The sequence below is a fragment of the Lacerta agilis genome, chromosome 8 (assembly GCF_009819535.1).
Source record: "Lacerta agilis isolate rLacAgi1 chromosome 8, rLacAgi1.pri, whole genome shotgun sequence".
In the NCBI taxonomy this organism is placed as follows: Eukaryota; Metazoa; Chordata; class Lepidosauria; order Squamata; family Lacertidae; genus Lacerta; species Lacerta agilis.
In genome coordinates, this window is record NC_046319.1 from 36,228,707 (window position 1) to 36,250,761 (window position 22,055).

The following is a 22,055-nucleotide window of genomic DNA, read 5'->3' on the forward strand; positions in this document are numbered from 1 at the left end:
AGCTACGTTTTACTCAGAACAGACCCCTTGAAATTAATGTGCATGACTAAGTTAGGTCCATTAATTTCAAGGGGTTCTACTCAGTAAAGCTTAGCTGGGTCTCTCTTCAGACTCAAACAAACAGAATGTAACTTTTGGATAAGCTGCAATTCAGCAGTTTCACACTGGAGTTTCCCTTTGCCGTTTTCTTGTTCCGTGGTGGCTACCTGAAGACCAGTAACAGAATGGCCTGGTACATTGTGAGACCCTCTCTAAAACAGCTGCCATGCAGAACTTCTGTACCCAGAAAAGAAAAGAAAAAAGAAATATTGATCTGAGCTGCCATTTAGTGCACGGATCCTCAGCCACAGAGCCTATGAAGTAATAGTAAACACTATTGTGGTGCATGGGGCAGTTCAGTGGCAGAGCATATGCAGAAAGTCGAATGCCCAAAATTCCATCTCGTAAAGGACCCAGATATCCACATACACATTTTTATTTAGGACACAGCTCAGTGATGGAGCAGCTGCTATACATGCAGATGGTCTCATGTTTAGTGCCTGGCAACTTCAGTGAAAAGGATCTGGTAACAGAGAATGGGAAAGAATTTTTTCCCCCTGTCTGTCCGGAGAGTCACTGCCAGTCATAGCAGATTGAGGATGGGGAACTTCTGACTCTCCAGATGTTGTTGGAACTACAACGCCCATCAGACCCGGATAGCATGACCAATGGCCAGGGATGATGGGAGTAAACAGTACTAAGTTGGGTTGACCAATGGCCTCTTTTCAATTAGCAGGCTCAGTAGGAACAGGCTAGCAGGCTCAGTAGGAACAAAGGAAGCTGCCTTATATTGAGCTGCACCACTGGTCCATCCAGTCCAGTACGGTCTACACTGACTGGCAGCAGCTCTCTAGGGTTTTAGGCAGGGAGGTCTTTCCCAACCCTGCCTGGAGATTCCAGGAATTGAACCGGAGACCTTTTGCATGCAAAGCAGATGCTCTACCACTAAGCTGTGACCTTTCAGCTATACATTTCCCACATCACTGTGGGGGGAATGCAAATGGGTTTAAGGTAACTAATCTGGTGCCCACCAAAGCTTTGGACCACAACTCTGGCTTGTGGGCCAAATTTGACCCACATTTGGCTGGCAAGCTCTGTCCCACAAACCACAAGTGCCTTCCTGCCCCACCCCCAACACCATATTTGATGTCAGGTGTGCATCAGGTAGGCACTTGGCCGGATCATGTAGCTGGTAAACAGGATTGAACTCCCAAGCACATCAGCTGATGGATGAGGCATCAAGAAAGTTCTCTGCAGGAGCTCTCTGGTGCACTGGGACCCTGCAGAAAGCAATACTAAGCTCTCTCTTCTCATCAGCTGAAATGGGGGGAAAGATAAAGATCTGACCCACTGGGCCAAAAAAAATCCCCCCCCCCATGGCTTAGATGGGCACTCCAGCAAATGCACTCACCTTCCAGGACAGCCCAAGTTGCTTCAGTGGTCAAGGGCCAAGTAAGGATAAAGGTAAAGGGACGCCTGACCATTAGGTCCAGTCGCGGACGACTCTGGGGTTGTGGCGCTCATCTTGCTTTACTGGCCGAGGGAACCAGCGTACAGCTTCCGGGTCATGTGGCGAGCATGACTGTTGCAGGGATTCAAACCGCCGACCTTCTGATCAGCAAGCCCTAGGCGCTGTGGTTTAACCCACAGCGCCACCCGTGTCCCAAGGGCCATGTACACACCACATATTAAAAGACATTTTCCCTTCCCCACAAGAACATAAGAAGAAAATGGCCTAGCTGGTCCAGCATCCTCACAAGGGCCAATCAGATGTCCCACAAACAGGACCTGAGCGCAACATCACTCTCCTCTCCTGTGGTTTCCAGCAACTGGTGTTCAGAAGCATTGCTGCCACAGACTGGAAGCAGCACACAGTCATCATGGCTAGCAGAGATCTAAAGCCTTATCCTCTGTGAATTTGTCCAATCCTTTTTTTAAAGTCATCCACGTCAGTGGCCATGTTGAGTTCCCCAAATAAGCATGGGAACTGTAGCCTGTTATGGGTTCTGGGAATTGTAGCTCCACTAAAGGTTATCTGTAACTCCCAGGATTCTTGGGGAGGAAAGTGCTTTCAGTATATGGTGTGTGCGCAGCGCAGCCCAGGTTTCTTGAGCGCATTCACCTGCCTGGTGGTGCCAGCTGGGTCTCTCTCCACACCCACCTCCGCATCCCTCCCATCCTCAGCTTGCTTTGCCGTCTCTCTCCAGCTCTGTGTGTTATTATATATCTCGGGATGCACCAGCAAGTTAGCCATCCTCCCGCAGCTCTTGGCAGAGACCAGCAAGGGGAGAAGCCCTTTGGCCAGGCATTGCGGCAGCTGCTGAGATGAGGCTGGAGAGAGAGGGAGGGGTGGAAAGGCGAGGAGGGGGCACACAGTGCCTGGTAGCCTCCGCCCCTCCCTCCCTCTCTGCTGGCCCGGCCAAGAGCTGGAGGTGGTCCCCGAGACAGCAATATGTAAATCGCCCTGGTCCTGCCTCCGACTCCTGCCAGCTGCAGTCATCTCCCTCTCGCTGGGCTGGCAGCGATGTCAGGCGCTGCAACTGGGAGAAGCAGCCGCAGCAGCAGCAGAGCCGGGACTGGGATGCCGCCGGCGACCACCGAGGCTGGGCTGGGGCCACTGGAGGGGAAGGCGGCGGCTGCCTTCAAAGCTGGTGAGTTGCTGCCCCCCAAGAATCTCGAGAAGGAAGCTCCTGCCCCTCCCTGGCGCGCTCTCCCTCCTTCTGTTATTTTCCGGCTTGCTGGTTTGGTTTCAGGGCTGGGTGGAAAAGGATAAAAGCCCTTTTCTAAAACTTGGATGGGAGAGTTAATCCTGCTGCTGCTGCCGCCGCCACCACTGTTTCTCCCTGGCTCAGCAGCACCACCACCGCCTGCCCTCTTTAGGAGCCGCTTGAGTTTTGGATTCAGCCTGGAAGCTTGCTAAGGCTGTGGGCTCTGATCAGGAAACCAGGGAGGCTGCAAGACTGAGGGGCTGCCCTCTCAGCTTCAAGAACTTTGCCTTGGTTTTTGTTCTGAATTCGTGTGGGGTCCTGCCGTCGCGTTTTCGTGGCTCCTTTGCGACCACGATCACCATCATCACATATTGTTATTATCGTTGCAATTGGAAAGGCTGTAGCTCAGGGGCAGAGCATCTGCTTTGCATGCAAAAGATTCTAAGTTCAACCCCTCTGTCACTCATACTGAGTGAAGGACCAATGGTGTGACTGGATAGGACGCAGCTTCCTATGTTCCTGTTCAGATTAATGAGGACTAGAATCTTACTTTCTTTTAATGGCATAGCTCAATGGCAGAGCATCTGCTAGGAATGCAGAAGGTCTGAGGTTCAATCCCTGGCATCTCTAGGTAGAGTTGGGAATGTCTCCTGCCTGAAACCCTTGAAATCCTCTGCCAGTCAGCAAAGACAATACAGGGCACTATATACCAGTGCTCACCCTTTGTGGAACCTGCTTCCACATGTGGAACCTGTAGTGGAATGTTTGCTCTTGTTCTGGGTGCCAGCCAGCCAGCCATGCCCTTTTACACAATACTCCATTCCATCTCCAGTCCCGATCTTTTACCCTAACAGACATTCAGGAAGGCCAACAAGCATACTCAATTCTCACTGAGTTGTATGGGGGTGGTTTCCTCCTAAAGTTTTTCTTGGGAGGGGGGGGGGGATATTCTTCTGCAAATCTTTGTGTTCTCTTCTGATGCTTTCCTCTTGTGTGTGAAAGGGTACCATTTTGGCTCAATGTGGATTGGTGGTGGCACTCAGAAACAAATGAGTTTGTTTTTAGTATGCATGGGCTGCTAATTAGTGTTAGGATTGTGGTTATATGCAGCTCTTTATGGGGTTCAAAGTACTTTTCACACATTATCCCAAGGCTCTAACCTAGTGGCAATGAGGGGACCATTCTCAGTGATAGTACCCCACTTCTGAAACTCCATCCCAGGTGAAATCGGAACATTCTAGGTATGTGCAGGCACAGTTTGATAACTCACCTTTGTCCAGATTGGGATCATTATTGGTGTAAATGTGGTATTTTCTGCAGCTATTGATGTAGATCTTTTTTAATGTTTGGGGGTTGTCAGCAGATAAATTCTACTCAGAGTAAACTCATCAAAATCACATGTAATTTAGTTCCATTGATTTCATTGGGTCTACACTTCTTGGATACAACCCTTTTTAAACAAACAAAGAACCTGTTTTCATAATTATAACAACCCTGCAGGGTGGGCAATTATTATTGTTCCCGTAATGCAGCTTGAAGGGGAGGAGATGTGAAGGAGAGGGAGAGAAAGAAAAAAAGTGGCTTGTCTAAGCCCACCTCTGCCAGTATAACCTGCCTTTAAAGCACATCTCACCACAAAGAATCATGGGAATTGTGGTTCTGTGAGGGATAAACTACAAATCCCAGCACCCATAACAAACTATAGTTCCCAGGGGGTTGTCCCTCTGTAAGGGTGCTTTGAATGTTTGGTGTGTATGCTGTGAGCTAATAGCAGGGGTGCAATTTGGACCAGGGATTCACTGCTGTTACCACACCCGCTGATAGGTACAAATTATTGTATTCAACTAGGTTCTTCTCAGAACAGATCCAGTAAACCAATGGACATTACTCACTTAGGCCCATACATCCCAGTGGGTTGACTGAGTAAAATTTAGTTGGATACTACCCAAAGTTTTGCTCATTGTATGTTACTCACTTAGGGTTGTAAATCAATTCAGGGTTGCGGGGGGGGGGGCATATATGTGGAAAAGGAACTATATACCAGAATCTTATCCTTCTAAGCACCATTTATAAGCCAGAGATGTATAACAGACATGATGTATTGCTCTTACCTATGTCCTGCTTGTTTCAATGGGCTTGCAGAGAGGAGAGGTTCCCTGTGTGAACAGCGGTTGCTTCTAGGATATTATCAATGGACAAATATTTCCGGTAGCTTTTCAAAGTCTCATCCATCCCCTCATTTTCTGGTCTCTTTTATGAGATAAGAATGTTTGTGGATCTGCCCTTTCAGAAAATTAAGTGGTTAAAAACGAGACTATTGATATTCACAGTTGTTTTATGTAGCCTCATTGATTTCGGGTAGCCTTGCCAAGCCAAAAAGCTGTTTGCTTTCCTACACAGGCAGTGAGTGGACCAGGGCTGAATGGGTTTTTAGAAAGCAAGGATACAATTGAGAAGATGGTATTTTTTCACCTTCATGATGTCTTTGGAAATACCGGTAATCTTTCTTTCTCTCTCTCTTTCTTTCTTTCTTTCTCATGGGCCGACCACTTTGTAATTTGTCTGATTTTCAGTTCCTCTCCAAAAGGGTGGGTGTTGGCCCATCACTACCCATTGATATTGTGGCAAGACTGAGTTGGTCATTGGACAAGAGGGACACTTGTCCTAAGAAAGGATATAAAGAGCTGGAGGGTGGTGGCAAAGATTTCTGGAAATTATTGTGCAGGGAAAGTTTTTAAGAAGGAAACTGGTGCAAAGACCATGATTTCCTTAGATGTATTCACACCCAGTTCTGTATGTCCTCTTCAGAACTGGCAAAACAGGTCCAACTTTCTCTTTATGTCGGGACATGAGTGGGGACTGGATGCACTATTCCAGGCTTCCTTAACCTCGGCCCTCCAGATGTTTTGAGACTACAATTCCCATCATCCCTGACCACTGGTCCTGCTAGCTAGGGATCATGGGAGTTGTAGGCCAAAAACATCTGGAGGGCCGAGGTTGAGGAAGCCTGCACTATTCCAATACTGATTGTCACACGGTCCCTACATAAATATGCTCTCTCCTCCTGGAACTGAGGGTTGATTTTTCAGGGATGGGGGATAGGGAAGTGCAGAGCTTTTACCTTGACAAATTTAATGTTGTTTGCTGAAAGCGGGATGGAACACCCTCAAGTGGGACCACAATATAATCACATTCACCATCCGATAAAACAAATTAGAAGACAAAATAAGTGGGACCTGAAACAAAATGTGTCACTGTGGAGAGAGAGATCCTGCCCAGGTTTCTGACTAGCCAGCCACGTCCTTTTCCAGAATTACTCTGTCCATCCTCCTCAGTCAGCATTTCATACCTAGAGAACATTAAGCTGTTTTCTGGAGGGTTCCCCCCCACAGGTGTTGTTATTTTCCCTGCCTCTAGAGATTTTACTTCTGCTAATTTTTAGGATCCCTCAGACTTGGCAATACCTCCTTTTTGTGTGTGGGTGGTGCCACTTGGCTACATAAGAATCCATACCCAGAGAATGATTTAACTTTTGTGACCTCAAGGGATTACATCCTGCTAGGAACAGGATCACACAGACAATGCAGGATTAAATCCTGTCTTCCTGCCAATCAGTTGCTGTCACCAGTGATGTCAGCTGATGGGCAGGTGGTCATGGTTTGGGGGAAATGACCTGTCAGGCCCACAGAAGTCAGAAGATCCCCACCCCTGATCTCAGTGGTTGAGCTGGGATATAAGGGTTTATTTACTTATTACTCAATTTATATTCTGCCTTTCCTCCCAAAAAATAGGTTAGGGCAGCCAGCCAGAGATAACAGATATTGTGATTCCGAACAACTGAAGATTGGTCTCTTCACTGACAATGTGACGTTAATTCTTGGGAATATATCTGGGTGTAAGATTAGCTTGAATAAATAAAACAAAACATAAAAATTCACATGTTCAGCATGTCATTTGACTTGAGACCACCATGACAATGTAAGTCTGTCAAACTACCAGAACAGGTTGCCCTGAAAAACTCTGGAATCTTTCCTTTGTGTGGAGATGGGTTCATATTACATCCGGTGCCCCTTCCCAGCTCTACCTGGGGGCTCTAAACTTTGAGGTGCACGATGTCAGTTTCCACCCCTTTTCATGAGGAAAGAAAATCAAATTGCATATCAAATAAAAGCCACTTTTTATAATTGGTTGAGGTGATGCTCAATGCCAGCATGATAGCAGCTAATCAGAAGTTAATGATTAAATGCAAACCTGCATCTGTTAGTCACAGAGTTAAACCTTCTCCTTACTATACCATCCAATAAAGATAACAGACGTGGAAAATGTTCTGCTAGATTGAACCTTGCAGAGATTTCGCTGGGCCAAAGCCCTGCTCAACATTCAGCTGGGCTTGAACTGGCAATAGAGTCACAGCGGGGAGGGTTAGATCAGACAATGGCTATGAAAACAAATGGGGCTGAATTTCATCAGAGACTAGTCTACCTTCTGTTGAATTGCACTGTCTCAACTCAAACATCAGTGAGTGCCGTGGATCTGTTAGCTATTGTTAGGGATGTTAAGTTGGCAGAAGTGAGTCAGGAGCCCCTAGTTATGGCTGCTTTCCCCACCCCTTTTTGCACTCCGCAATCAAATCCTTAATAATGTAAAGAAGGGTTTCTCAAATGCAGTCAAGCTCTCCTCCTTTTCATGAAAAGTCCAGCATTATTATTTTATTATTTAGCAGGCAACCTTCCATTTCAGAGGCACAGGCTTTTAGATTCTATGTTGTGAGTGGTTTCAGTACAATACAGCTACACAATGCGTCCCCTGCAGATGATGTCCAAGCTACCCACGCTCATTCACCTTGAAAGAGGAAATGATTGGAGCCTCTTCTCCTATAAGTACCTAAGGAGAGCTCTGCTGGATCTGTCCAGTGGCCCACTGGGTCTGTAAGTGGGTCCTCACAGGTGTCTGGGGGAAGCTCACAAGCAGGACCTGAGCGCAACAGGCTGCACACTCCCCTCCTGCAGTTTCCAGCAACTGGTATTCAGAAGCATATTTCCTCTGACGGTAGAGGCATGCAACAGATTGTCAAAGCATGAAGTGAACTGCAATTTCTGTGCCTGCCAGAACACTTGGGAACATAGGCAAACGTCTTACACCAAGTTAGGCTAATTGGTCCATCCAGCACAGTATACCACAAGTGTGGAACCTTTTTGGTTTCACAGGTCAGTCAGATTATTATCAGGATCTGCCTCACAGGCCAAATTTGACAGATGAGTAGGACTGCCCACATGCCAGTAACATGATGCCATTAAGACATCACATCCTGCCCCCCCTCCTTTTAAACCTAGTTGTCCCACCTTTGCTTTTAAGCTCAGTCTTGCTGTGATCTTAAAGATGGAGAGAAAGAGATTTCTAAGGGCTTTTGCAAGACTTGCAAAGGACTGTGGGGTTCTCCTCTCTCTCCCTCCCCTTAAAAGGGAAAGCGGGGGGTGGGGGGAGTTCTACACTGACCGGCGGTGGCTCTCCATGCTGTAACCCCATTTGAGACCCGTTGCCGAACTAGTAGGGGCTAGGAGTCTCCGAGGAATGCTTGCCTGAGAGCAGAATCCACATACAAAGTCAAGACAGTCCACAGATCAGGGAATCCACACGATCACAGAGCCAAGGGTCCAGTCCGCAGGTCAGGGAATCCAGAGGGAGAGCAGGCAGCAGCAAGGTAAAGGGCAGGAACTACAGGCATTGTTTCCAGCATTTGACTGTTGCCGAGAGCTCGGCTTAAGAAGTTGGGAGGCAGCTGGTTCTCATTGGTGCCTTCTGCTCTGTGATCTAAGGCTGGTCAGCTGCAGGTGGAATCACTCGGCCTTCTCCCAGTTCAAGCTGCTGTTCAGCAGGTGAAGCTGCCCCCTGGCCCACGACACTCCAGGGTTTCAAACAGGGAGTCTTACCTGGTCCTACCTGGAGATGTCAGGGATTGAAACCAGGACCTTCTGCATGTAAAGAAGATGCTCTGCCACTCTGTTACAGCCCTTCCCCACTAAGATGCCTGAGCAAGCTTGACCACTGAGCATGCAGAACAACTGCCACAAACCCCACCATGTGCTAGTAGGAGGAGAATTAAGTTGGCTAAAGGTTAGAAGCTTTAATTACACATTTTTAGTTGCCTTAAAAATTAAATTGTCCAAAGGCTTCAGGATAGGGCAGGCTATGTGCTGAAATATATCCTTTGACCACATTGCCTCTACAGGAGTGTGTGTGTTCACCCCAAGGTGGCCTGAATTTTATACTACCTACCTGCAACTCTAAAAACCAAGGTGCATATGTAAATAACAGTATTATTATTCTGCTTATGGTATTTATGTTTGCTGCTCAGGGAACAGCTGTAGTGCCAGAAACTAGGATCAAGTAACAAGAGGAGGCCAAACCCTATCAAAGAAATAAAGAGGGAAGCTTGCAAAGATTTCTCTGTGGGAGGCTCCAGATTTCCTGATCTTGTTTCTAGAATTGCACCAATGCATTAGCAGTCTGCCTTTTGTCATTTCCAGGCATTGCAACAGTTTTTCAGTTAGCGTCTCCTTTTTTGCACATTATGGTTGGGCACAAGAATGTAGGCATGTCTGATTAAATCGCAGCATAAAATGCTATCCGGATGCAATCACACCAAGGTTCTTTTTATACTTATTTGCACTCAGAAGTGCCAGAGTACATCAGTAACCGTAGACAGTTAGGCATAGGGGCTACAGAAGGTCTCCTACCTCCTGCTATAAATGAAAGGGATGGAATGACGCAAACTGCACACGTACCACTTAAATTTAGAAATTTTCCTAACTGGAGCAGAATGCAGCTGAGAGCAAACTCACGGGGCAGTAATAGAGCACACCAAAATCTGCTCATCCCTAGAAATAAACTAGCTGCTTATACAAAGTATAAAAACCTGCAGCGATTGGTCACAAGTGTGTGTTTTTAAAAAAATATGTATCATGTGCTAAATTTCCATCCAGGATAAAATTTCCTATATAAATTAGAATGAATCTAGCTAGGTTAATACAATGCCATGGCATCCATCGATGGTTTTCTGGAGCTAAGTGTGGACAAACTATGTTCTGAATGCAGCTATATTTCTTTCCCATCTTTTTTTAAAAAAATATTTTTTTTTCCTTTCTCAACTCTCTAGCACTAATAAGGCAAAGGACCAGATGTGGAAATTTGTGTCTTTAATCCATCCCACATGCTAAAAGGATGAAATCATGGGACTTAGTCTCTCCTGCCTGAAAGGTAAGAAGCCATGTGATGTCTCCTTTATCCTCACTCAGGGATGGGAAACCTGTGGCTCCCCAGATGTTGGCTAGTGGTCAGGGAAGGTGGAAGTTGTAAACCATCAACATCTGGCGGGAACCAAGCTTCTTGACGCTCTGCCTAAACCCACAACTCCATGGATCTATGAGGTGGAGTGGAGGGGGGGGTGTTGTTGTGCTCATGGGACCATGATGATTTTCAAAAGGGGTTTTTTGTTGTTGTTTTTGTTGTTGTTGTTTTGCCAGAAAGATGGAATAATATCCACACCACATTTAAAGTTACACTTTAAGGACAGATCCACAGCATACATTTGAAGCACATCCAACACATATTTAAGGCACATGCATCCCACAAAGACCCTTCAGAACTGTAGTTTCCTCCCAACAGACCTACAATACCCATTAACCTTAACAAATGTATGTTGCCAGGAGTCTTTAGAAGTCAGATGCTTAAAACCTGCATCGGGTGTGCTTTGAGAGTACAGTATGGATCTGCCCTTGAAATGTAACTGGTTTGAAAGAAATCCGAGGAGAAGTGTGAATTCTTATCACAGGGAACAACATACATTGTCATCCAAATGCTACAGGTTTCCCACATATGTATATGAAGCAGCCACCTTGCACCGATCATTAGTTCATCTCTAGCTCAGGATTGAGTCAGTATTAAGATCTCTTCCAAGGTTTCAGGCAAGAGTCTTTCACAGCCCTATCTGGAGATGCCAGGGATTGAACCTGGAAGCTTTTGAACACAGATGGACTACAACTCCTATCATCCTTGACCATTGGCCCTGCTGGTGTCCAACATCTTTTGGAGGACCATTCCTTGATCTAATGGATCAGGTCTTTAAAAGAGAAGGCTCTGAGCTGGACCAGACTTCCTCCCTGCCTCCCTTCTTCCCAGAAAGCAGGCATGTGCCATCTCAGCAGCCTTGACTCAGGACAGGCAATCTGAGAGGAGACTTTTACGACTGCAATAACCCAAGACATTTGGAAGGAACTCCAGAAGCCGCCTACAGTGTATTCCGCCACCGCCGCCACCCCATCTAGTTAAAACCAAACTTGGCAGGAGCCACTGGGCCCACTCACTCATCCAAGAAGCAAGGTGGAAGCGAACAATTGGCAGCAGTCAATTGCAGATTGGAGGGAAATAGGGCAGAGGAGAGTCTGTGCACCACACGGGTTGTCGCAGTTTCATTCCACTGGCCTGGATTTATGCTGAGGTGCAAAGGCAGGGGAGAAGCAAAATTCTGCTTTCCGTTTGGCTAATGCACACACCACAGTTAGTAACCCCTAGTTGCTACTTGCTAGTAGGGATGCAAGAAGGCAGTGATTTCCATTCCGACCTGTCTTCATCACAAGCGGTGCTGCTTCCGTTCTGCTGCAGTTCCACATCAGCCAAATTTGGACGCTGTCTACCACATTACCTAATTTATTTCCACAAGTTAACGTTACTTACATGTAAACAAATGGCACAATTATTTCCGCACCCTTCATTTCAATGCAAAGGAAACGTAATTTAAATGGGAATGGGGCCACAATCAATTTCATATCATTCGAAGGCAATGACAACAGCAAATACTGCTGGATTGGTTCCCATCACAGACATGGAACTAATAAGCAAACGCCAGCAATTTCTGCTTCTGTTTCCGATTTCCTTGGCATTCCCTGGCATCCCTACTCACCAAAAATACACAGAGCACTACGCATGCCCCATTTCAACACCCCTTGTGGGGGGTCATAAAACCTGCTAAGGGTTGTCAGGATGAAGCCAGCTGTTATAGATGTTCTCCTATCCATGGAGGTGCTCTCTGTCCCAAGCTGGGGAAAGCACCATTCTCACAAAGCAGCCTTCAGTTTTATTTTATTTTCAGTGTGCTCTGTTCTCTCACTGGGTAATCGGGGCAAGTGCTAAATATTGCATCACCCATTAGCTTTTACTGCTGCTTGGCCCCGATGCCAGCATGGGCTGTCAGCTTTAATGCCAAGCCAAAGGCCTGAGCACCTGCTGCCTTTCCTTCCCCAGGGGGGCTCCTCACACAGTGTGGGGCTGGGCCAGCTCCCTCAGGTAGCAGTGCTGGGGAGAGCATCTTGAAAGCAATCTCCCTGCGAGAAGGGGAGGGAAATGCACCCCCTCTGACACTTTGGAGCCATGGATTATTCATTCACTCTTTGGGCTGACATTCAGGTTAATAGGCTGTGGCTGCTCTGGCCCAGCTATTCAAAGCCACCCTTGTCCGCCCCATAGGAGTGCCACCTCTCTGGCAATTGCTCCTGTGCTTCCAAAAGCAGTGCAGCAGACAGGTGGCACTTCTGAAACTGTGAGCAGGCAGCAGCTAGGAAGAGCTATACCTGTTGAATTTCAGACTAGCAGACCCTTCACTCCATTTCCTATTTCCTGGTCCCTGAACCTGGTCAACTAACATTCCTGTTTTGCACCAGGTTTTTCTTTTGCCTCTGAGAGGCATCTTCTGAAAATTAAAGTGAGTATAAGTTGCTGGGGATTTTGCCATTCAGGGCTCAGCCGTCTCCTCCAGGTCTCTGGTCCTAAGTGCAGGGTGTGGCAGATGCATTCTGATGCATCAGTGCATGTACTTCTAAATTTGTACGTGGGAACACTAAGTGGTATGCAGCCTGCCATTTCACACAAGGCATCTGCTGAGGTATATTCTGGACCCCTGATAGCAAAGAGCAAATAATTGGTTGCTTTTTAAAAAACAGTTTAGGACAGGGCTATTGCAGATTTTAAAAATGCAGCATACAGTATATTGGGCAGAGAGAAGCTGTAGCTCAGCCCAGCAAGGATGCTTTTGGCAAAACCCCAACCTATCCTCAACCAGCCCCCAACCGCTTGCCTTCTCACTTACAACCTTCCTGGGTGGTGGTAGTGCTGCCCCTCCTCCTTAGTCTCAGCGTTGCCCCTTGTACAACTCAGCATGAAGGAGGAGGAGGAGGTTGAGGGTGGGGGTAAAACTAGAATGCGTGGCTCTGCCTATTGTGGGCTCTGTCTCTGCCTACTGGTTGGGCAACCCTTCCTTCAGCCCCTACTGGCACCACTGGTGGTGTTTCCCTTCCTCCTTTACTCCCCATTTTTCTAAACCTGATCACGTCGCTTGCCCTTTCCTGCACTTTCTGCACTTTTGCATCTCCTGGGAAGGAAATACGTGAAAGGCCCAGCGAGAGATACAGAGATGTCGTTTTGCAGCAGCAGCTGCTGCAGCTGACATTACAGTGGTCTCGTAAAAGCTGCTTCCGCAGAAGACCCCCCGGGAACCAGGCAGAAGCCTCCACAAGACTCTTTGCAAGGAAATGGTGGGGGCGAGGGCGTCAGAAGTGTACTGAATATAAATAATATATGTTCAAATGCTTCCCTTGTGTCAGACACAGTGCCTTGGATATATGGCTCACACAAGGCCTCCTCATCTCTTCCCAGCTCATGAGCCAAAGTTTCCAGCTGCTTCAGTGAATTCCCAAATGCCCTCCTTGAAATGCTCCCCCCCCCGTGGAATGTTCACAGTCACTTTCAAGTGACATCACATGGGTCACTTGAAAAAGGACCTTAGATATAACCCCCCCCCACACACACACAGACACTCACATACCTGTTCTCTTTATTTCTACCATTTCACCTCTGTCTTTCCTTCAAGTAGGTCTGGGGCAGCATGCATGGCTCCTCTTTTATCCTCACTGCAACCCTGTGAGGCGGGTTACACTGGAAAGAGTAGGACTGACCCAAGATTAGCTGGTGGGAAAATATGACCAGGTGGAGATTTGAACCTGAGTTCCCTCCCCGCACCATATAACCCCTTCAAAAATCTTTGGTCTACTTTAGTTCTTAGCCTGGTCTCCATACAGCAAGGCTGAATTAAGTCCATAAGAACTATGAGGGAGAAAGGCCCACAGTTTGAATTTCATTCAGCCATCTCTCTTTCTCTCTGTGTGTGCTATCGCAGAGATTGCTAATGTGGCACAATGAGTGCACAGAATCACACCCCACTTTAAACAGTCATGGATTCCCCTAAAGAATCCTGCGAACGGCAGTTTATTACAAACAGTACTTCTGTCTTATCAGGATTCAGTTTGCTACATGAGGTGGTCATCTGGGGATTTGGGGTGGGAACGGTTAAATTCAGCAGTATGTGGAGGCAACATCCAACTCCATTAGTGTGGGGGCAAGTTCCGAAGTGCAGCCTCCCTGCATCCCTAGTACAGCCATTCCCCTGAACAGTCATGGCTCTCCAAAGATTATACAAGCATCTTATACAATAGTGATAATTAGGAGTGCATTGCAATGATCAATGCAGATCTCTGTGTGTTGCCTTTCTGCTATATCCATGTTTCTCAAGCTATTTGAATTGTTGGACCAGCAATTCCTACCCTCCCCGCTCCCAGTGTGCCAGGGACTGTTACCATAGTTGGCCCTGAAGGGTGCCATTCAACCTGGGCTGTGGGGAGCAGCATTTGATGGCTCATGGGCTTGTACTGGTCCATGGACCACAACTTTGAGTAGCACTGAGCTAAATCATCTATATTCTGAGCATGTTCATGGGCAAATGATTTGGAGTGTTTCACTATCATCTTGAGTTGTGTTTGCCCTGAAGTTCCACTGCTTGTGACAGAACTTGTGCACCATTCTCTTGAAACGGAAGCACCTCGTGTTTTCAGTGTCCCCAAATGCTTAGCTTTGGAGCCTGCAGAACAATTCCTCCTTGCTGTTCCTCCCATGCTCCTTCTTCAGAGTGGCTCTAGGAGCCAATTCTCCATGGCTGGTTCACCTCCTTTCACTCTGATTGGCTCCAGTCAGCACAAAGGTTGAGAAACCTTCCTCTCATTGGCTAAAAGCCCCCCTTCCATGCTGAAAGGGTGGCTCTAGGATGCTGTAGACAGGGACCCTACTAGTATCCTGCTGCAGAAATAGTAATGGACCGTCAACCTCCTGTAGCTCTGGACCACTGCACTACTGCTCGGCTTTCTTTCTTTCTCTTTCCTCAATCTCTTGTTTCTATCATCCAAACCTGGGGGAAAACAATGCCCAGTTAATATTCTCAGCTGGTCTCTGCTGTCAGTTTTGGACTGGACGAGGGCAAGCAAACTCAAGAGGATAAGTTGGCTAAGGGATCTGATGTTCCGGGGGTACCAGCCTGTTCTGGATGGGACTGTGCTTCCTCCCGAAACAGCAGCCTCACAGCCTTGTGAAGAAGATGCTAAGCTCCACATGGCTGGGGCCAAGCCCTTTATGAATAGCAACGCACTCCCATCTGGAAATGCATTTGTAAATCACAACTCTCTTGGTGATGAGCTGCAGCCCTTAATGCAGGTCCATCCACCAGCTGGGCCGAGAGGCCCTTATTGATTCCCAAAGAGCGAGGCCTGTTCCATCATCATTAATAACAGATGAGTCGAGCGTCTTTGGATGCAAAGCCCTACTGAGCCTGTTTCACCTAAATGCCGTTGAGTGGCGAGCAGGGAGGGAGGAGAGGTGAGAAGGAAGGCTTGGGCTAGACTAGAGGCAGCCTAGCATGAGCGCCATTGAGATGGAAGGGGCTGGAGCAAAAAGCACATCCATTGCTTTCATGCAGATCCCATTCATTACTTGGTTGGCATTCCCATGGGCAGCCAGCGTAGAGAGTGGTTAATGGACATAAGAACTTAACAGCCCTGCTGGATCAGGTGAAGGGTCCATCTAGTCCAGCATCCTGTTCTCAGCAGCCAACCAGATGCTTCTTCTGGGAAGCCTGTGAGCAGCACATGAGGACAACTGCACTTTCTCCACCTGCAGTTCACAGCAAGTGCTATGCAGGGACACACCCTGACTTAGACAGTGGAGGAAGAGCACAGCCATTGTGGTTAGTAGCCACTGATACCCTTTACCTCCTTGAATTTATCATCTTTTACAGCCATTCAGGTTGGTGGCCGTCACAGTTTCTTGTGCAAGTGAGTTCCATAGTTTAACTATGTGCTGCTCTGTGAATAAGTGCTTTCTTTCGGCCCTCTTGAATCTTCCAGCATTTGGCTTTATTGGCTGGCCCAGAGTTCTAGTATTATGAGAGGGTTCTTTCCCCAATCTGCTTTCTATACGCCATGCATAATTTTAGACACATTTGTTTGGGAATATAAGCAAGTCCTATACAGAGCCTTGTAGGGCTGACTTCTGAGTAGGCCTGCGCAGGAACAAACTCCTGCAGATCTTGAAGCATCTGGAGAAAGGGAAGACTGCCTTCATGAAACCCACAGGCCCGAACCCCTGGTGCCAACCCACTTTTACTTTTAATTGTTATTATTAAATTATTTTAATTCTTTTAAACTGTTTTTATTGATAGTATTAATGTTCCTTGTGAATCAGAGGTTTTACTACAATCGATCTGTACATAAATATTGTTAAATAAATAAAATAAAACTTAGCCAAATCATACACAGGCATTGAAAGTAAGATTGTGTATGTATAACCACCCCGATACCCTCATGAGCACAAATCGTCACGAATGTCTGCTTTGCTGGCAGATTACAGCGTGCATCCAATATGTGTGTGTCTCCAATGCCCACCAGAGGGCGCCCTTGCAATATTTTTGGCTGCAAACTTTGCTTGTTGTAGGCAATTTGGTAGGGAGGGGGGTCTGAGAAGGAAGGAAAGGACCAGTTTATCAGTCTTCTCTTTATCTTCTTCTTCTTCTTCTTCTTCTTCTTCTTCTTCTTCTTCGGTGGGCAGCTGTATATGATCTTCGGAAACGTCATTTGTGTTCAGCGCCGCACAACAAACTAAATATAACCCAGGATCTTCTTTACCATGGTGATGGCACTGTGTCAGCTGACGGCAAACCTGGTGTATCGAAGCATGCTTTCACCATATGGCCCAGCATTAGAAGGGCGAGGGAGGTGATCAATCTTGCAGCATTAGGGAACAGAAGACCTGCCAGCATCCTTGGGAGCAGAGCACATTCAGCTGCAGCTGCAGAGGGGCACATCTGACCTGACATATCAATGATGCACACGGTGGTGACAGTCAGTGCTGGATTACTCAATAGGCAAACTAAATATATGCTTATAGAGCACAAGCAAAACCGGGGGCACACAAAAAGAGGTTTTTTTTAAATCTTACATTTGATTTTAACAAGCCTTGAAATAGTCAGCAGGAGAACAATCAGATATTTGTTAGACTTCCTTACACCGCACTCCACACTATTTCTCCCATTTTTCTATTCTACTTTCATTACTTACCCCCACCTAAACCAGAGGCTGTCCTACCAAGGTAGATCAAAATAATGCAAGGGAACCAGATCCTGTCGCATGCTGCACACGACATATACGCATGTACATTTCAGCATGCACGTCAATTTTAGGTTTATACAAGCATAGCAAATGATACTAAAAGTTTGGTATTGTTTTTATTTTGAATTCCATTTGAAGGGCACCATCATATTTCCAGTGCTTAGGGCATGGGTAGGCAAGCTAAGGCCTAGGGGGCGAATCTGGCCCAATCGCCTTCTAAATCTGGCCCATGGACGGTCCAGGAATCAGCGGGTTTTTACATGAGTAGAATGTGTCCTTTTATTTAAAATGCATCTCTGGGTTATTTGTGGGGCCTGCTTGGTGTTTTTACATGAGTAGAATGTGTGCTTTTATTTAAAATGCATCTCTGGGTTATTTGTGGCGCATAGGGATTTGTTCATTTCACCCCCCCCAAAAAAATAGTCCACCCTCCCTCCACAAGGTCTGAGGGACAGTGGACCGGCCCCCTGCTGAAAAAGTTTGCTGACCCCTGGCTTAGGGCCTCCAAAGGTCTTAACCTGGCCCTGAAAAACAAAATTAAAAAACCATATAACCAGGGCTGGCCTTAATATGAAACACAGGAAGCTGCTTTATACTGAGTCAGACCATTGGTCCATCCTGCTCAGTACAGTGGTACCTCTAGTTATGAACTTAATTTGTTCTGGAGGTCCGTTCTTCACCTGAAACTGTTCTCAACTAGAGGCGTGTTTCCGCTAATGGGGCCTCTTGCTGCCGCTGCGCCCCCGGCACACAATTTCCGTTCTCATCCTGGGGCAAAGTTCTCAACTTGAGGTAACTCTTCCAGGCTGGCGGAGTTTGTAACCTGAATCATTTGTAACCTGAGGCGTTTGTAACTTGAGGTACCACTGTACTGTCTACACTGACTGGCAGTGGGCTTCCAGGGTTTCAGGCAGAATCTTTTCCCAGCCTGCCCTGGATTGAACCTGGGACCTTCTGCATGCAAAGTCATATCCATGTCATACATTGAAAGCTCATTTATACCACTTTAAAAGTCACAGTTTCCACCCAAATATCCCCTCTCAGAGCTACAGCTCCTAGCACCTTTACCAAACTACAGTTCCCAGGATTCTTTGCGGTGAGGAGGCCATATGTCTTTAAATGTGGTTTAAATGTATGGAGTGGGTATGTTCCTATATGGCTGGAAAGTGCAAGCTTTGGAAGTAAATGTTTCCTAAAATCTTTGTCAGGGCCTGCCACCAAGGGCTCAGTCGTACTGTTTAACGTGTAGGGTCAGTGCTTCCTGTCTCTTCATTAGTTGCCTAATATCTGTATGACGTTCTCTAAATCACTGCCTTCGCACATTTTCTCATACCCCTCTCCTTTCAAGAGTATCCCTCATTTGGGGAAATCCAGACTGAAGGAGTGGAAAGTGTGGGAAGGCAATGTCACCTAGTCAACAGAGAATTAACAGAGGTGCGGGAAGCTTATTATCCACTTATTTACATCTTTCAGTTTGTAAGATACCTATGGTCATTCCTGGAATGGGAAAGCTTGACCACAATTGCCCATGCACTGGTAACCTCATGGCTGGATTACTGCAATGCGCTCTGTGTGGGGCTACCCTTGGAGTTAGTCCAGAGGCTTCAGCTGGTAGCAAATGCAGTGGCTAATCTGCTTGTGGGGGCAAATTACTTCTAGCATATAACACCCTGTTTGTGGGATTTGCACTGCCAACCTGCTTATCCCATATACACCCAGTGGATCACACAGTTGCCTGTGGGAGAGTTTCTCTTGCAATTTCCCACAATATCAGAAGCCCGCTTTGCAGTAAATCGCAGCAGGGTTTTTCGTGTGGCTACCCCATTCTGCAGAATAGCGTTCCTGTCAAGATACAACAGACACGCACTATCTGAGAAGGACCGACTCCCCTCTGTGACATAAAACACACAGGCCCAATTTCCTCTGAGGAACAATGTATGTCAGAGGTTGCCACCTCCAGGAGAAAGGTAAATTCTCTCTCTCTCTCATTCTCTCAGGCTTTAAAACACACGTCAACAGAGGTGGCAGCAGCAGCAGCGGGGACATTCCTGTCATGGCTGACAAGCGCCTGAAAGTCCCAGACATTATTATCACGCCTCCTACCCCCACAGGGAAGGCGCTGTCGAGAGACACCAGGCAGGAAGGTGAAGACTCCCCACACAACTGCTGAGCCAGATGGTCTGGGATTCGGCCGCCCGCAGTGGGGCCAGAGGGACCTGGAATGTGGAGATGCCACTAAAGAGCCCGGTGCTGTGAACAGCTTGCTCAGGAACTCATCTGTGCCTCTGGGTTTCCCTAAGCCATCCTCCGTTTCCCCTTTCTCCTTCCTTTGCCTGGGTTTATGAAAAAAATATGAATGGATCTACATATACCTCACTGTTGGGACCGTTGCACTGTTAAAAACTGGCAGCCGGCGAGGAGGGCCTGTTGAGAAATGAACTGGGCCAATGGCATCTGGAGAAGAAGAGCTGCTCCAGTGGGTGGGGTTGGAGAGCTGGGAGGAGAGGAAAGGTCTTGCAGGTGGTGGCCCCCTGCCTCCAAAGTCCCTGCTTATATCAAGCCTTTCCTTGGTGGTTTCAGTCAGTCTGGCCAAATTACCGCAAGCCTGCCTTGGTCTAGAGCCCTGGTTGATTTGAGTGCAGCAAGATCACCAGTCCCTTTCTGTTGTGGAATGAATAGGCCATAGCTCAGTAGTAGAGCATTTGTCTTGCATGCAGAAGGTTCCTAGTTTGACACACACACCCCAGGCATCTTCAGGTGTGGCTGAGAGAGAACCCTGCCTGAAGTGCTGGAGAGCCGCTACCAAGTCAGTGCAGACAATATTGAGCCAGATGGGCCAGTGGTCTGAATCCATATAAGGCAGCTTCTTGTGTGGTTGAGCTCCTCTGTGCCACCAATAATACATTGGGAAATGTGCCTCAACAGGAGCTGGCACCTTGGTGTGTGAGGAGAAGGGGGAGTAGTGTTTCTCTACCAGGAGTAAAGAAGCCCTAAGCTTGGGACTGGCGGTGACATAATAACAAGAAGAACTGGCAGCATCTTACCATCCCATTTGTAAGGGACCAATACAATAATATTTGTGGCCACCATTTTGTTGTTTCTCTTCACACATGAAATTCCACAAGAGTGAGGAAAGTGGGAATACTACATTCCCTAAGGCAGGGGTAGTCAACATGGTGCCCTCCTAACGTTGTTGATCTCCAGCTCCCATCAACCCCAATCAGCATAGCCAATGGTCAGGGATGATGGGAGTCGTAGTCCAACATCATATGGGAGGGGACCGCATTGGCTGACCCTGCCTCAAGGGAAGATTGAATCCTTCTTGTTAGAGCTTTATTTAAGCTAGTTTTTTTAAAAAAAAGGTTTTTAAAAGGCCACAAAATTGTTCAGGCATAGCTGGGAGAACTGTTCTTCACTAGCAGGGAATTGCTCTCCACCAGCAATGTTACTGGCACTAGCCAATAGGACTCTGCAACCACAGCCTACAGCATGCAGACAGTGACAATGGATACACTCATGGGGGTGGCGAGGTAATCCCATTTTCCCAGCCACAAAATATTTCTGTTTTCAGTGCTGAGGAAATGTGATCTTCCCCACAACTGAATACCATTGTTTTACAGAAGCCTTATGGGATGTTGTGCACCACGGATGTCTGGAAACAATTGTGGATTTATTGCATGGGGATAATGGTTGTCTGTAATATGAGCTGAAAAAGAGAGTACATCAATGTTTGATTCAATTAAGACTGACTTTATTTGATCAGTTTTTAATATGACTCAGCCGTCCTTTCCCACAACCAAATCTTTAGGTTCAATATCAGGGAATCTCAAATAGCCATACAGATTTTGACTTGACTTCAGAAGCATCAAAATCTTCTCATCCATGCAGCAAATTAAACCCAATCAACCTCCGTATGCAATTGCAGAGCACCTAGGATTCTTGCAGGCACTTATTATTAAATATTATTGTATTATTAGAGATGGAATGATTGTTGAAATGAGCATCAGATTATTGCACACCTAGATTGCTATCAGCTATGTAAGAAAATTGGATGTAATTTCCTGCCTTCCCCTTTTTTATAATATTTGAGAACCATACATTTAATTTCTACCATTATTTTTTTAGAGGGATGCAAACATCTGAGTTTGGTGCAAGAATATTTTGTTTCAGCCTTGGCATGGATTCTAGACTTTGTGAGCTGGCATGGATGTTTGCTTCCAAAAAAGAAAGAAAGAAATGTTTTCCAAGTCTCTGGGAGGGGAGGGATATTTATAAAGCATCATGATTTTATTACACATAAAAATCTCCCACTTGGTTTTATGGACTGGTTGTCAATTCTTTTCAGATCAGGGTACGTTAAACAAGAACAGTGTCTGGGAACTATTATCCTTCCTAGAGATCTGGCTAATCAGACCTGGATCTAGTGACAAAAAAAGAGCCTTTCTAGGTGATTATGTGGCATTTTGCTATGTCAGGGATTATTTAGCTGTGATTCCTGCATTTCAGGGGCTGGGCTAGATGATCCTTGGGATACCTTCTAATGCTGCAATTCTATTATTCTAATTAAGAAGCAGCTCATCACTAATCCCACAAACATGAACGGGAAGCAATAAAACAAGCAGACCCCAAACTGAGAATCATCCTCTGGTTTGAATGGTCTTGGGAGGAGAGGATGGTGCTGCCTCTTCTTTGCCCCATTGCATTAATAATAGAAAGCTAAATGTTGCATCTCAGTAGTCATGTTCTTGGGTCACATTCTGTAATCCAG

At 46.6% G+C, this 22,055-nt stretch overlaps 1 protein-coding gene across 1 annotated transcript; it reads left to right on the forward strand.

Moving 5' to 3' along the window:
• The first annotated feature begins 2,272 nt into the window (after window positions 1-2,272).
• On the forward strand, window positions 2,273-20,026 carry C8H16orf74 (chromosome 8 C16orf74 homolog). Its single transcript, XM_033156925.1, has 3 exons — window positions 2,273-2,690; window positions 9,904-10,004; window positions 19,285-20,026. Exons 2-3 carry the CDS (start codon window positions 9,977-9,979, stop codon window positions 19,455-19,457), a joined length of 201 nt encoding a protein of 66 aa, XP_033012816.1. The 5' UTR covers window positions 2,273-2,690; window positions 9,904-9,976; the 3' UTR covers window positions 19,458-20,026.
• The last annotated feature ends 2,029 nt before the right edge of the window (window positions 20,027-22,055 follow it).

Bases quoted from the DNA above. Each gene is read 5' to 3' on its own strand.
- C8H16orf74 (XM_033156925.1), top strand. From the start codon at position 9,977: ATGGGACTTAGTCTCTCCTGCCTGAAAG. The intron at 10,005-19,284 runs GTAAGAAGCCAT...TCATTCTCTCAG, and splicing joins TAGTCTCTCCTGCCTGAAAG to GCTTTAAAACACACGTCAAC.